The sequence below is a fragment of the Archocentrus centrarchus genome, chromosome 13 (assembly GCF_007364275.1).
Source record: "Archocentrus centrarchus isolate MPI-CPG fArcCen1 chromosome 13, fArcCen1, whole genome shotgun sequence".
Taxonomy (NCBI): Eukaryota; Metazoa; Chordata; class Actinopteri; order Cichliformes; family Cichlidae; genus Archocentrus; species Archocentrus centrarchus.
This window is the reverse complement of record NC_044358.1, coordinates 17,762,790-17,778,094: the sequence shown is the minus strand read 5'-3', so window position 1 is coordinate 17,778,094 and position 15,305 is coordinate 17,762,790. Positions and strand designations below refer to the sequence as shown.

General features: G+C 41.9%; 1 protein-coding gene across 8 annotated transcripts in view; it reads right to left on the bottom strand.

Moving 5' to 3' along the window:
• robo2 (roundabout, axon guidance receptor, homolog 2 (Drosophila)) overlaps nucleotides 1-15,305 on the bottom strand; it is a 171,052-nt gene that overhangs the window by 31,981 nt on the left and 123,766 nt on the right. For all 8 annotated transcript variants that reach the window (XM_030743916.1, XM_030743915.1, XM_030743917.1 and 5 more), the window contains 10 exons: nucleotides 13,665-13,789; nucleotides 11,961-12,132; nucleotides 8,005-8,210; nucleotides 6,997-7,078; nucleotides 6,729-6,894; nucleotides 6,452-6,618; nucleotides 5,061-5,182; nucleotides 3,332-3,563; nucleotides 345-469; nucleotides 88-259 (listed from right to left, as the gene is read on the bottom strand). In XM_030743916.1, the coding sequence (XP_030599776.1) occupies nucleotides 88-259; nucleotides 345-469; nucleotides 3,332-3,563; nucleotides 5,061-5,182; nucleotides 6,452-6,618; nucleotides 6,729-6,894; nucleotides 6,997-7,078; nucleotides 8,005-8,210; nucleotides 11,961-12,132; nucleotides 13,665-13,789 (1,569 nt within the window). The remainder of the gene's footprint in view (nucleotides 1-87; nucleotides 260-344; nucleotides 470-3,331; nucleotides 3,564-5,060; nucleotides 5,183-6,451; nucleotides 6,619-6,728; nucleotides 6,895-6,996; nucleotides 7,079-8,004; nucleotides 8,211-11,960; nucleotides 12,133-13,664; nucleotides 13,790-15,305) is intronic.

The window sequence follows — 15,305 nt, the reverse complement described above, 5'->3', positions numbered from 1 at the left end:
ATTTGTTGACTTCTGGAGATTATCCACTAAAGCTAAAATACAATATTATTTTAACAACATTATTCCAAACCCTAACGCCAGTCTTACCGATGATAATAGGCTGAGGTTCACTCTTCACTCCAACCCCTGCACTTGTGCTGGCAGCCACTTCCACATGGTACACCACTCCTACCTGCAGCCCACCCACCACCACAGAGCGTATGGCTGCATCCACTGTCTTGTTAACGTGGAAACGCGTCTCATTCCCGAGACACCAGATCTGAAATGGAAAAGGACAAAAATAAGAGATGCACTTTGTTTTGTGTGATTTAAATGGGAATCCATGCTAACATGCTGGGACAAACCTTGTACTCTTGGATGATGCCGTTTTGGTGATCAGGTGGAGGCGGGTCCCAGGAGATGCTTATGGAAGTGCTATTCTGGTTTCCCACTGTCAGGACTGTTACCTGCTGAGGAGGGGCACTGGGAGCTGAAAGAGGAGGTGTATCCATGTCAGTAGTCAAATACACTACGCATCAGTCAACAGAAACAAGGAATAAGCACCAAACAGTGTGCACACACCAGATGATACACACAAAAACAAATGCATCCACACACACACACACACACATTTGCAAACCCTGATATTCTGTAAGGATGACCCAGGTGACTGAAGGCCGCCATGATGTTTCATTAGAGGGGGATTTATATGAATACCAGAGCAGATCTGACACCACTATAGCCCGTCTTTAACATCTCTCAGAGGTTTAATATATCGTCCTTGTCTGCAGCCTGGTGGATTTGCACAGAAAATACTGGTATTGATCTGTGGAATAATGACCTGGCACAGTCAGGCAAGCACTCTGGTAGAGCTAAGACTCTAGGATTGACCAGGGTGGCACATGCGTCAAGGAGCTTATAGGATGAAGTGCAGATGAGAAGGAAATATGAAAAAATATATTTTAGGAAAAAGGAAACAAGGTCTCAGTAAACATATTGACTGATTCCATCGATCAGCCAGATGAAACTAAAGCCAGTAGGTGAGGATCAGAGGGACGCTTCAGGGTGAGGCCCATCTAAGTGAATGTGCACTATCCACAGGCAGCCGGGGAGTGGATAGAAACAAGACAGGTCCGAGCTTTCATAAACTTCTGTTGTTATTCTGATGGCAACAATCTTCTGACCCCACAAGGGGTAAAAGGAAAAATAAATAACAGTTGGCCCAACTGGAAATAACATTTTAAAAATAATGTTTTCTCATTTCCACAGTGGCTGGCAGGGATGCAGCACAACAGCAGAATACTGACAGGTCAATTACTCCTGTGCTGCCTCTCTCTCACCTCACCTCCATCCAAAATGGCACGTGTCACCCTGTAAATCTGCGCTCATCTCTCAGTGCGACCGGCCGCACCAGCCCCCAGAGAGCCAGAAGGCCCTGGCACGGTAGAAGATGAATGGGTCCAATGATGAACCCCACACCTTAGCCAGATTAGAAACAATCTTCCAAGGGAGCATCTGATCAGCCATCAAGCTTGCGGCTCTCCAACACTGAATTACATTCCGGTGACGAAGTGCCGGATTTGTGGATAGCAGTCATCAGAGGCAATGTCGTTCAAAGTTAATGTTATGAATGATTTAGCAGCTTATTATCATGCATATTTGTGCTAAACAATACACATTTTTCATTAGAGGCCTCAGAGGCTGTGCTAATAGAGCCATTAGCAGAGTGATGTATGGCAGGCAGGAATGTGACCCTCTGTCTTGCATGCACATGGCATGCTGTGCTGGATGATGAAGGAATACAAACATATCATCCATACAAAAAAAAGGAGCCAGTAGCTAGAGTAGACTGGGTGGTGTGGCGTCTCCCCAGAGATCAGTGTACTGTAGATCATTAGTCTACAAATGAACGTTTATGCAAACATTACTGATTTCCCTTCCCCTTAAATAAGAATTACTTTGCATAAAAGATGATCCTCTATGGTGACTTCTTAGACAATTATGCAGTGGGAATCAGATGGCAGCCAGAGTTCATTTATCAGCTGTGATATGACTGTCCAGATGGAGAGTGAGAGAATGTGTGAAAAAGGCAAAGGGGGACCACAAAGATGGACACAGCAGAGTATACTACAACCCTGAATCTGCCTGGACCTGCTCTGGGGATTCTCTAATTGTGTTAGCTAATGGACACCCTAAGTTTTAATCACACTCTGAACTAGATCTCTCTATCTGTCTAGCCACACATTCTAAGTAGTCCCTGGGATTCTGAAGAGCCTAGAGCCCTGTGTTTGAAGGTGTATTAACTATGACCAGGCACAGCAACAGAGTTATGGCAGAAGGTTGTTGAGATTCTGCAGGACCTGGATGCAGATGGAGGGCAAGCAGGGAGTGTTATCAGCATTGGTAATAGCTGTGACGTGTGGGTTCGGGAGACCTTAGGGAGAAGATGTGCCTCGGCATGAATGACTTTAAGGTGTGTGTGTGTGTGTGTGTGTGTGTGTGTGTGTGTGTGTGTGTGTGTGTGTGTGTGTGTTGGGGACAGCTGTAATGTGATGGCAGTTCCACTGCTGCAGTGCATACACTAGCTGACCACAGGAGATATGGTCCCTCTGAGAAAGGAAAGATAAATGGGCCTGTCATCCCAACAGGATGTGAACTGTCTCCTGTTTGGGCAGACCTGAATGTGCAGTGGAAAGACAGGTTTTGCCTCCAGTATTACAGTAAGTGTCTTTATTTGTGTTTTTGTCCTGCTGTGGGGATGAAGTTATGGGATTAAAAGATTAAAACAAGGTTGGTGGATGCATTTCTGTTCTAGAGTATGAAAAAACAAACCAGTGTTGTTATAGTTTAGTATTTTTTTATTCCAAATTTGTTTCAGTGTAGTTTTAAGTAGTCACTTTAACCAAATAAAATAAGTTTTACACTTGATCCAAACACATATCTGTCTGTGTGCCTTTTTTTTGTTAATATAGCAGACATGGCTCTGTGGCCTTGTCAGAGCCTGTATGAATCAAGCTTTGGGTGACAGATCATCTTCACAGGAGGAAGTGTGAGCTGCGCCCAATCACAGCTCAGATCTGTGGCTGCCGGGTGATGGATTAGACAAAGGTTGGCACTAACACCACCAATAAAAAAAAAAAAAACCAGCCGGAAGGTCAAAAAGATGAGCATATCCTGCAAACACGTTTAAACAACATATACGGTTCTCAGTTTTAAAGAAAGGGGCACCAATGATATTGCACCAAAAAGCAACTACGGGATCACGTCACCAATCATTTGAGTGGATGTGCGACAGTTTGATTTTATTGCTCCTGACATAATATACATATAACCAGCAAGTTCTTCCACTTACCTTCCTCTGTGGTCCGTGAGGTCCTGGATTCACTATCCATGCCCTGAAACTCATTGAAATAAGGCCGGACCTTGATCTCGTAAACTATGCCTTTCTTGAGAGCAGAGAGGATCACGCTTCTCTCCGAAGGAACGTTCACATCCTGGGTCTGCCATGGTCCTGGTGACGGCAGTCCTGATGTCTGTCTGTAAAGAACCCTGTAACCCTGGATGAACTGGGACTGACGGTCCACCTAAAGAGGTAAATGAAGGCAGGATTATGGTTTTAGTGCAGAAAAAACTGTGCAGAGGAGACTGACAGATGCTATTTTGGGACAGATGCTAGACAATATGCACTGATGTTTTTCTACAGTCCTTACACGACTGCATGCATAACACTTTAGAGGCTTTTACTGGTTTGATGAGGCTTTTATCACCAGCCATGCCACACTTTGCTACATTAACACCTTGACATTACCTCATAGCATAGATTCTAGCCCAGTGTGGTCCCTCCAGCATTAAAAAGGCATTCCATAAAGGACATAGGAATGTCTCATGTGTATTACAAATGCTAAATAGTGACACCATCAAGCAGGTCCTACTACATTTAGGATGCGCTGCGAATATGAGAATGTCATGCAGCAACAAATACATACACCCTGGGGACATAAGGAGAATACACAACAGAGGTGATAACAGCAGATATGTGCCATAGAAAAGATGGAGAGACAGGATTTGTAATAGCCCCCTGAAATCCACAAAGGGTCCTTCCTCTAAAACTTGGTCCCACTTAGCTAAACAGAAAAAGCTGAATTTATGCAGAAGAGGAACGGGTGCATAACTCACTGTAATGGCTTGTTAACAGTAGAAGAAGTGAGCAGGGCTTTCAAGTGGGATGTTAAGCAGCTGTTTTTCGCCAGTGTAGCCTGAGTAAATCAGCAAAATGGATTCCCAGCTTGGTGCACGGATTTTATTAATGGAATGATTTGGGAATATAAAAGCTCTCTGAAAGGGGCCCCTCTGTTTACTTAAAGGGTCCCAACCCCTGATTGATTAGGCAGCCGTGTTTTGTGTTGACTGTACACTGCAATCATAAAGCAATGCTTTAGCATTAAATTAGCGACCGAGTCTAGAGGGGTCAATAAAGATGTCACCGGGAAAAATGCTAATGTGGATGATTTGAAAATGCACTCCCTGTGCCACCAAGGAATTTATAGGACCAGACTCAAAATAACCTCGCAAATACCATACAGTCTGAACACCGTAGTTTGGAGGATCCTTTGTAGCGCGGTGAAGCAAGCATCAAAAACTGCATACAGGATATGGTGGAAGGAAAGGTTGGTGTTTGCAGATTACTACACGATCTCATTCACAGCCACAAACATTCATTTCAATCCAGTTTCATCTGAGCAGTCCTTGTTTTACGAGGGAAGCAGCTGAAGACATATGGAAGATGAACTCGATGTCTCTGACATCTCTTTTGATGTTACGGCGGTTAATAAAACCATCTTGCAGCTATCTGATGTTCAGTTACTTTTAAGTTCCCAATTACAATATTTCAAAGCTGTAGTTTTAGGGAACGTCCTGACAAAAAAAAAAAAAAAAAAATTCCCTGACATAAAACAAACGTTAGCCTCAAGGAGCACCTTTTGGCTTCAAAGAGGAATATTTAATACCTATAACTATCTGTGACACAATCACAGAATCAAAAATATTTGTTCTTGCAGTGCACAGACTCAAGTTATACTTACTGTCCACGTGACCTGAATAGTTGTGGGACTCAGGACGACAGGGTTGTGCAAGCGAACTATGACCTCACCGAGCTCCTTCTGTACGTGCCTGTGGTCAACACCCTGAGCCGGAGGGCTTATATCTATGAGAGAGAAAGAAAGAAGAATGAGAAAGAGGAGTAAAGTCAAAGAAAGTAAAATGTTTCTCACTCTTCTTAAACTCTGTTCACTCAGCTTCACACAATAACCGCTGATTCATCACCATCAGCAGTGGAAATGATAAAAGAAAGACTGAATAGACCAGTTGGATATAACAAAGACGCGTACACTTGGTAATCACGGCTTCATTTAAAAAGGAGCAACTTCATCTGCATGAAAATGACCTCATTCCGTTTTGTATTAAGCACTTTTCTGTTACAAAGAAAAGAAAGTAGAGTTGGGTTTGCAAAGTTCTTTAGATGTGTGACTTGTCTGCACTTACTGGGACCTGACTGAAAAACCACATCACCAAACGAACTCTGAATGTACGACCCCCTTAGACATACTGGATGGAAGACAAATGGACACCATGACACGATGTTCCAGCTCATTTCCCCCGTGCATGTGTTTCAAGTTAAAAGCAATAAAAAATTCCAGCGTATGAGATACTGAGCTTGGTTAAAACAAGCCACATTTTGAGTTATTTAGTGGAGGGGGGAAAAAAAGCCACAAATACAATTTCCTATATTTAAAAAAAAAAATGCCTCATTTACACAAACCAGTACAGTCATAAATAACACAGACATACCAAAGGAGCAGGATGGGCCAAACACAGTTAAAAGAAGTTTAGAAAAATCAATTATCAGTGCATGCTATTGTCAATCAACACTTCTATATATCATCTGAAGGTCTTCATCTCAGCATGAAAGAGAGATGCTGCAAATCAAATTCACTTTTATTTTTTTTTTTAGGATGGTATTAGCTTACATTTGACAGAGCATGGCTTGTGGAAGGGTGTTATCATATCAATGCAATCTGACTGCAGACTGTCCAGTGCTGTAATCAAATCATCTTTGGGTTTGGAGACAGTCATTTTCTTCTGTTATGATGATTAACATAGCAGGCACAGCACTAACTCTGTTAGGCCTTCCAAAAGTAGACATGCCTATTTTACATAATTGCTTAAGTGCAGCCTTAATGAGCTGAACTACAATGAAAAATTTGACCTCTTGAAAGTTCTGCAGTGTTAGTATCACTGTGACTGTTCACTGCAGACTGACTGCTGAGATGGGATGATAAGTATCAGTGTTTTGAGTGGCGCAGTGATTTTAGCCTAGCCTTAGAAACAGACGCTTACAGCTTATGAAAAACTTATACATGTATGCAGTGAATATGCTAATGAAGTCTCTTCATTTCAGTGCTACATAAGGTACCTTGTGTTCTGACGGGATCAGACATGGGGCTTGGATCACTCAGGCCCTGGCTGTTCACAGCTCGCACCATGAACAGGTAGATGGTGTTTGGACGGAGACCTCTGACAGTGAACTGGGTGGTTTTGACGTGGTCTGCAACTGTTTGCCAACTGTTGCTCACTGACTGACTGCAATGGGAGAGAAAGGGTTATTTCACAATACACTCATATTTGCAATCTGTAACATATCAAAGCTACCAACTAGCGAGTGAAGGTTTGATGGGAATGATAAAACAAACCTGAATGCTTCAATGACGTAGGAGGACACGGGAGATGCTCCAGCCAGCCCGGGCTGCCAGGACAGGGACACACTGTTCTTGGTGACATCGGTGACTTGAGGTTTAGATGGTGGGCCTGGAAGCTCGTTATCATCATGGTTCTTCATGACAATCACTCCACTTGATTCTGAATAATTTAAGTGAAGGATACAAAAAACAGCCAGTTTGACCAATAAACTGTCAAGTTTTTCTTTACGTGGGAATATCACGCCACCTTTCCTTGACCTACCTTTGACTTCCAAGAAAGCACTCCATGATGTTTCCCCACTGGAGCTGGTAGCGACACACGTGTAGATCCCAGAGTCTGAAAGCTAGAATACAGTTGAATACAGACAGATGCATAAATGAAAATATGCCATCAGCATCAGTAAGCTTAAAGATTCCATTGATAACACTTTTAGTTAAGAGCATCTAAGAGCTTCAGCAATGACTGAATACGTGTTTTCTTCACATCGCTGTCACAGTGAAAGAGGGGACTTCACCAGTTAGGCCTCGTGCTGGACAAACCGTGTGTCATTTGTGAGTGCCTCAAAGTGCTGACGCTAATTTCCTAATGAATTCCATTTTCTACTCACCACCCTTCCATCACTTTTCCACTCCCTCCTCCTTATTTCCTCACTGTCCGCTCGACCACAACAAAGACGGGCTAATTAATTTAGGGCGTGCCGCTAGAACCCCCTGGACCGATGACAGCTGGCTTGTCTCTCCATTCCTCTTAGGAACTTTGGTTGTTTGTTGGTTTCTGTCCTCGTGCCTTCCTTCCATTTATTAAATAACATGTCAGTGGTCGCCGGTTTTGTCAAGCGTAATAGGTATTCCACTGAGGCCACAGAGTGCAGAAAGGAAGATGCGAGCCTTTTAAATTTAATCTACTTGAAACATTTACGTGTGTATACATGTGTGTGTGTGTGTGTGTGTATATGCTGACCTGCAGCTGGATTCCATCCAGCCCTACACAGCTGAACTCAAATGGAGCTGCCATGCCACTAAGTGATACAATCACCCAGGTTAAAAAAAAATCTCTTTAGGGCAGTTGGATACTTCTTGTACTGTATGCCCACTGGAGAAACCTTCTATCCTACAATCTTGTGAGCATGACCACATGGCTGCAAATAACTGTACAGACATCTTATATTAAGCCTAGCATCAGGCTCCGTTACACAGCCAGCACAATACCTACAACCGAAACACACACAGTAGCACTTAGCAGCAGCAGCTGTTCGCTGACATCCTTTACCTTGATGTTTTTGATCTGCAGACTGCCCAGCTCCTGCAGGGACATGCGGGGGTCCTTTCCTAGTAGACTGACCCCATCCTTCAGCCAGCTGATGGAGGGGATAGGATCTCCTGAAGCCTGACACTTCAACAGCGCCACACTGTCCACGCCGAGGGTCTGATTTGACGGGCCTTGGCGAATAATAGGCGGAGGTCTATCTGTGAGCACTGTAAAACAAAGAGGAAAATGTGAATGTTATCCATATTCTGAAGTTCAGATGAATGACGACGTTCATATAATGTGCCTGACTATAAAATAAACTGAGTGATGACACCGGTCATAAAACACACAGGCGGGGGGCGGATGTTGGTATCTACCATAAAGTAGACTATTTTCTCTGCAGGTCTTGTAATTGTGCCACAGAACAATGATTCCTGTATTTCCAGGAAAGAAAAGCTGAGTAGTGTTTTCTTCTTTCATTGATGTGGCAGAGGGATGCTAAGCGGTTTCCAGTTACTGCCTGGGTAGCTTTATTTTTATACACTACTCTAGACTCTGTGGTACAGTTTGGCGGTGAGACACTTGCCAATTGACTCAGTGTGGTTCAGATAAATACTTCATTATGTGCAGTGTGGGGCACAATAAAAGGTGAATTTCAGAAAGTACGGAAACTGAACTCTTTATATCAAATAATCAGAGAAGACAATCTTCTTTTTTTATTTTTAAATTGTTCCAGTTTCACTTTAAATGCTAACACTTTGATGAATTCCATTTATATGAGCAAATTCATTTGTTTTAATGTGCCATAAAAGCCTTTGGGTAACATCTGTAAAATAGGGGATATGTCAGAGGCGACCTCTGAGAAATTTAGCACTGTAGCACATAGACAGTTTATATATTTAGAGTTGAATAATGTGGAGTCCCCCTGGCATCAGAGAACCTACATTAATTAGAAAGTATGGATTAATGATGTCAGACCTGCAGGGGGTAATTACCAAGTACCTCAGTAACCTTTCAGCACATTATCACACCTCACTTCCAGCCCTATTTTCTGTCTCATAGTTACATCTGACAAAAGGAAGTGATTCCAGATTATTCTCTGGTACCTGGGGTCAAGAAGGCAGAGAGAAACCTGATATATTATCCACCAGCCAAATATACACCATGAATTCCAGTTATTTGTTTTTTAGCCCTCTATAATAAGTAAGTAGGGCAAATGTGATCACATGAATCAAAAGTAATAATGTAAAGATGAAATCCAGCCAAGCGAGCATTCAAAGCACCTGCTTCTAGCCAGGAACTCGCTAAGCTACACTTTGTCTTATCTATGACAGACTATAGCATAGTTTGTCACAGATAAGATACATTAAATTATAATGTGAATTCATGTTAGTTAAAAGATGTTTAAAGCAGATTCCCCCACTCTAATGCAGTCTTTACTTAACAAGGTACACTACTGTATAACTCGTTTTGACACAAGAAAAAGTGCAAACAGAAGGTGTGGCTTGGGCAAGGGTTTTGATGGATTTAAATTATGTGTTCATGGCATGTGGGAGTGACAAAGGGAGGAGGCAAAGCTCAACTAAGGCCTTGGGTCTCTGGATCAGGAATTTCTCATTACAGATCTCCTTGAACTCCACAGACTGCTGGCGGGACTCCGGGCAGTAAATCACATGAAGACTGCAGCAGGTGTGGCCATGACCTCACCCTGACCCCCCCACACACTCTTTCCTCCTTTTGCCTTGTTTTGCTATAGCACATCTATAGCATCTATAGCACATTTTAGCAACAGTAAAAGCCTGACAGAGTTTAAATACTTTTATCAAATATAAAAATATTAGAAATTTCACTTCAAATTGGATTTGTTTACCTAGACAAAGAGTGTTTCTCCTGTAAAAATAATGCATGAGAAACAGTATAAAATTCACCATAATGGCTAAATTGAATTATGTTGCCACTACCTGTCCACTAGAGTGCCATTAGTTTCTGGTACTAACAACTGTGAGTTGAAATAGTATCACTAACATCCCAAAAGCATACCTGTATATGCCTTTGCCATCATAGTTACTCAGATATTCAGTGTTTTTAGAGGATTCACAGTCACTCAGAGAGGATTTAAAGCCTTATCAGTCATATTTCTTTGTCATGTGTACAAAATCTTTGCTTTAAGTGAAAAACTTTCACTGTTGTGGTGTACTGTATCCAAAAGAGCTTGAGCTCAGTTCTATTTCCTGAAAAAAAAACTAAAAATGCAGCTTTACTAAAAAGTGAAGATGCACTAAAGCAGGAATTTAAAGGACATTCCAATTTTGCACCTAAATTCAAGAAAAAGCACAGGAAAAAAAGTGCTCATGTGGTGCTTTTAATCTTTCTGCTAGCAGGTACTTCAGCAGACACATGGATAACCGTCTATCTTGCCATCACAACAGCTGAGCAGATTAGATGCTGCCGCGCCGAGCAGGACAAAATAATTCACTCCACAGAAAGCTACTGTCACTCTCTCCCTCGTTTTCTCCTGTTCCCTCTCATACACATACATGTGCTTCACTCATTCACCAAAGCGCTGACCATTAAATGAACAAACTCAAGAGCAATGCTCATTTCCTTTCCAAAAGGAAGACAAGGCATTTTTAATTAAATTGCATCAGTAAAAAAACAGAAACAAAGAGCACAGAACAAAAACACATTAACTGTCATGTCTTAAAGTTACAGTGTGTAAAATTCTCACCACTAGGTGTCAGTAGATCGCAGATTGCAGTCAACTGAGTTCTGTTTTCTTTCTCAGACCAATTTGAATGCATAATCCTAGCTACGGTGGCTGCTATAGGACAAACATGTTTTAGTCAGCCAAGAGACATTAAACATTGAATTTAGACTGTACCCCATAACGGCCGTAGCCGTCCAGCGTGTTTCTACTACTGTTTGGACCAGATCCAGATCTGCCTGTGGAAGGCTATAAGTCTACTGCTTACCTCAGCTGTGAGAAGCCTCCACCTTTATTTGCTCTGGAAGAGGCTGTAAAACCTGACTGATGACAGCGAAACTGAGGTGAGTTATTGAGGATCTGCGGAACTTTTCTGTCGGTAAGCGCTGCTGTTCCTGACGTTGTTAGCTGCTGTTAGCCGGCATTAGTGAAACTGTCTTTGAAGGGGATGTAACATTGTTGGACTCTGACGCCAAGAGAATAAATGCTCACAACTGTTTATCAGAGTGAAAGTGTGATTTTTAGGACACGCTAGCCTAACGTTAGCTGGCGTAATGTTAGCTTATAACCAGCTGCTGTTGTTTTAGCTGGCTCTTGTCATCTGTCTGAAGATGCCAGTCGCATTGTCGCTTTCCTTCATGTTTTTGCTTCTTTGATGAAGGGATCCCTTCTGACATTAAAACATAGTTATGACCCTTGAGTCTGTCCCTCCTCAGCAGGCTAACACCTACAACACTGCGACTGGTCTCTAGCCACATATGTAAAACGCAATTCGTTGGACGGGAGATCCTTCCTGGCCACTGTCGCTTCCACAAACTGGTGCCTGAGCCTATGTATTTTTAATGGATTCATTAAGTTTATAAGAATGCACCAGTTTGTTGGAGACATAATTACACAGTAATCTATGCATATTTATGTGTACAATATAATTTTTTTCTGTTAAATAACCTAAAAAAAAAAAATAGTGACTGTACCTTTAAATGAAAGCTGAATTTTCTTTGCACTTGGAAAGTTTAAAAAATTAATTTGCACTTGTGCACCTGCTGTGTACGTCCACAGGTCCTGAAGGCCAAATTCCTACTTGCACTTAACAAGGCAACAGTCGTGTTGCAGTCAAACCCTGACAAACTGAAGTCAGATGCCATCAGTGTCACTATAAATAATTTGTTTGGTGACGGTTCACCTGCCTCACCACATTTGCAATGGTACCAAGCAATGTGTTAGTGTAGTAGTGTGCTGGCATGGCAGGAGCTGCACGTCAGTTTTTCCTCACCATCTGTGACCTCCAGTTGAGCCTTGGCGAGGATGCTGCCTGCAACGGTTAGGGCCTGGCAAATATAGTAACCAGCATCTGCCCGCTGCACAGATGAAATGGTCAGGGCTCCGCTGGGCGACACCGAAAAGCGATTGTTGGGCTGCTGGGGTTGGTTGGGAAAGAGCAAATTCTGCAGGAAATGGAACAAACAGTCAATTAGTGAGAACATGGAGCCAGTTCAAGCTGGAAGAATTACAAAAATGCTCAGGCATCCATCACCGTCGAATCCACACATATACTGTGCACACTCACATGCAAACACATCCGACTATTAGAGTAATCTCAGTATGAACAATGCAATCTTTGACTATGTGAACCAACTTCTTGAACTGCAAAACATGTTTGATGATTTGGTTTCATACTTCTTCCTGGGCCAAGCCAGCGGCTCCACACTCCTAGGAAGGAGACTTTTGCTCTTGTTGGCTTCGTGACTACTTTCCTCTCTGCTTCATTTCCACGGTGGTTTTGAGATTTTTTTTTTTTTTTTTTTTTTTTTTTTAAAGGAGACCACCTCATATAAATTGAACTTTACTGAATATAATGTAATCCTAATTTACAAAGGAAGAAATCATCAATATCGCAAACACACAGGACTAAATGACACAGAAAAAATACACCTCTTTCTGACTAGTTGCCACCTTGTCCCAGCTCTTTCTTTTCTGTACTGTTTTTCCTTATAATCCCCAGAGGGAACCAGCAAAAAGAGCTGGGTTTAATTACACCTAAGCACTTAAATGGAACAAATCGCACAGTTTTATTCTTTATATTAGATATCCAGAACATGAGAGGAGTTCAAGTGGAAAAAATGTTATTTAATTAATTTATTTAATTAGCTTTAACTTCTTCTCTCAACAAATGCCTTCACAGCTTTTATACATCAGTAAGGATAAGGTATATAAAGCATTAATAAACACAAGGACAAGTGCAAACAAGTGCAGAGATGGCAAGGATGAACAGTCATTTCAAAAGCCTCAATTTTAATGACAATGTGCCGGGTATAAGTTTTACTCAGTATACTGACTCACGGTGCTTTAGGTCACATGTTGTTTTTCTGAGTATCATACCTATGTGAAGTTGTAAGCATGTGTCTCAATTCTGTTCACTGTTTTCAGAAAACTCTGATCTAATTGTTGGCCCGCAGGCAATGCGTGAGAGTGTTTCAACCTTAGCAAGAGCTGAATCATATCTCTGGCTCATCTACAAGCCCCAACAGGCTCCTAATTGGCACTGTTGTTGACCGTTGTGAGGACACCCAGGTATTTGAATGAGTTATCTGCTGGAGTGAGGGATAGGATCGTTCTTATCAGTTCAGGGTCACAGAAAACCAATTAGCACTTTGCCAAACACACTTTCGTTTGGCTGCTCCTGAGAACAAAGGTGTACCTATGTGTCTGTGGTAAAGATACTGATCGCAGATAGTGTAGAAGTGCTGCGTGTGTGTCTGTGCACAATGCAGGAGAATCAGAAGAACACAACAACTGTGCATGCAGCTGGCAGAACCGAAACTTTACCGAGTGCTGATAATGGTAAATACACTAGATAATAAATCCTGCCTACTAAGAGAGCACTATGTTTTCACATGCAAGAAATACTTTGAAAAAGTAATTAAAAAAACATTAAAATGTTTTCTTCACACCAAATCAAATGAGACTGTTCTCTTACCTGACTTCCCTCCTTCTGCCAGAAGACAGCAGGCTGAGGATTTCCTTTGGTTTCACATGGGAAGGTAGCAGTGCGGCCTTGTGACACGATTTGGTCCCTCGGACGGATGACAAACTGGGGAGGAGCTGAAGTCAAAGGGCCAGAACAGCAGTGTTAGAAGATCGGTTGTGTACACTGAAGCCCAACGTGAAGGTTTAAGGACTTCAAGCAAAAACAAGCAGTATAACACACGGCCAAATCAAAATGGGAGTGTCGTATAGAGCTTCCATGCAGCATCGTATCTGTTTGTGGCTCTGAACAGAGGAAGAACACCGGTGACTATCATGACTCTCACTGCCATGGTTAACAAGGCCGGCCATTCATCCAGGTGAGACTGAAGCTGAATGAATGACAGTCACTGTGGCATTCACACGAGGAAGCGTCTCAGTCGCAACGGCATTTAGATCTGAGACAACAGACAGGAACACCCATGCCCCGGAAACATCCAAAACTCCAACAGTGATCGACAGGGTTAATTGTGTCTGACTTTCCATATGTAGGGTTCACTCTGCATCAGAACGCATCACATATAAAAGTCAAGTAAGCAGCTTGATACAACTTCTGATCTAAGCTGTATCAAAAGCAAGTGAGTGAAAGAAAAGACTACGTCAGTGCTTAACACACGACAAACACTTGAAAAAGCTATCAAAGTTCGACATCGTACCGTGAAGCTTTCTCAGTTAACATTCACAACTTTATCAGCAGCCAGATGGACAGAGTGAGACATTTCTGAGTGACAGCTTGACAGATGCAGGTCAACGGCAAAGAGAGAGAAGATTAGAGACTGGATACAGGTTCTATTGGCGTGCAGTGCTGCCCTTCTTTGCTTTCTGACCATTCCTTTACAGCAGGTTTCAAACTTTCTTTCAGAGATATTTTAAATGGTTTTCAATGGGAAATTTAACAAGTACAAACTGAAGAAATCCAAGCGCATAGCTGGCATAACAGAGGAATGTACCATGTGTCCTTACTAGGGTTTAATCCCGGGATCCGGGATTCCCGGGAAATGCGATCATAACCATTTCCTGGTTTCCTGGGAAACGTTAGACGGGAAACCAGGAAAAAAGTTGCGCGCGTCGATTTGACTTTCAGAAAGAAAAGAAAGCTTCAGAATGTTAAATTTAAGGAAATATTGAGAGAAGGGTTCGTTTAATGCGAAAAGCATCACTCTTCATTTCAGGCACGTTCAGCCTCCGTTTAAGGCTTCAGCTTTCATCTCAAGCCTTTTAATAGAGGTATTACACAGTTGTACTTTTTTCCTCTTTAATTTGTTGAAATCATAGGCAATGTGTTTACCCTAAGGTATTTTGTATTATATAATTTTATATTATTATATATTGTTATATTGCATTATATAGCCTATAAAACATGCCTGCCCTTAACAATAAAGAAATATCTGTTTAACTTCGAGTGTTTCTTTTCCTCGTTTGCAGACGCTTACTAACAATCATGTTAGGATGCGGGCCTAATGTGTGAAGAAAATATCATGAAATAGATTACTTTAATATATTTCGCTTTTAAAATGGACTTGAGTAAAATGTATATATTTTTTAGGCTATAAGGATTGGCCAGTTTTTCAAAAGACGATTCACAACGAACCTA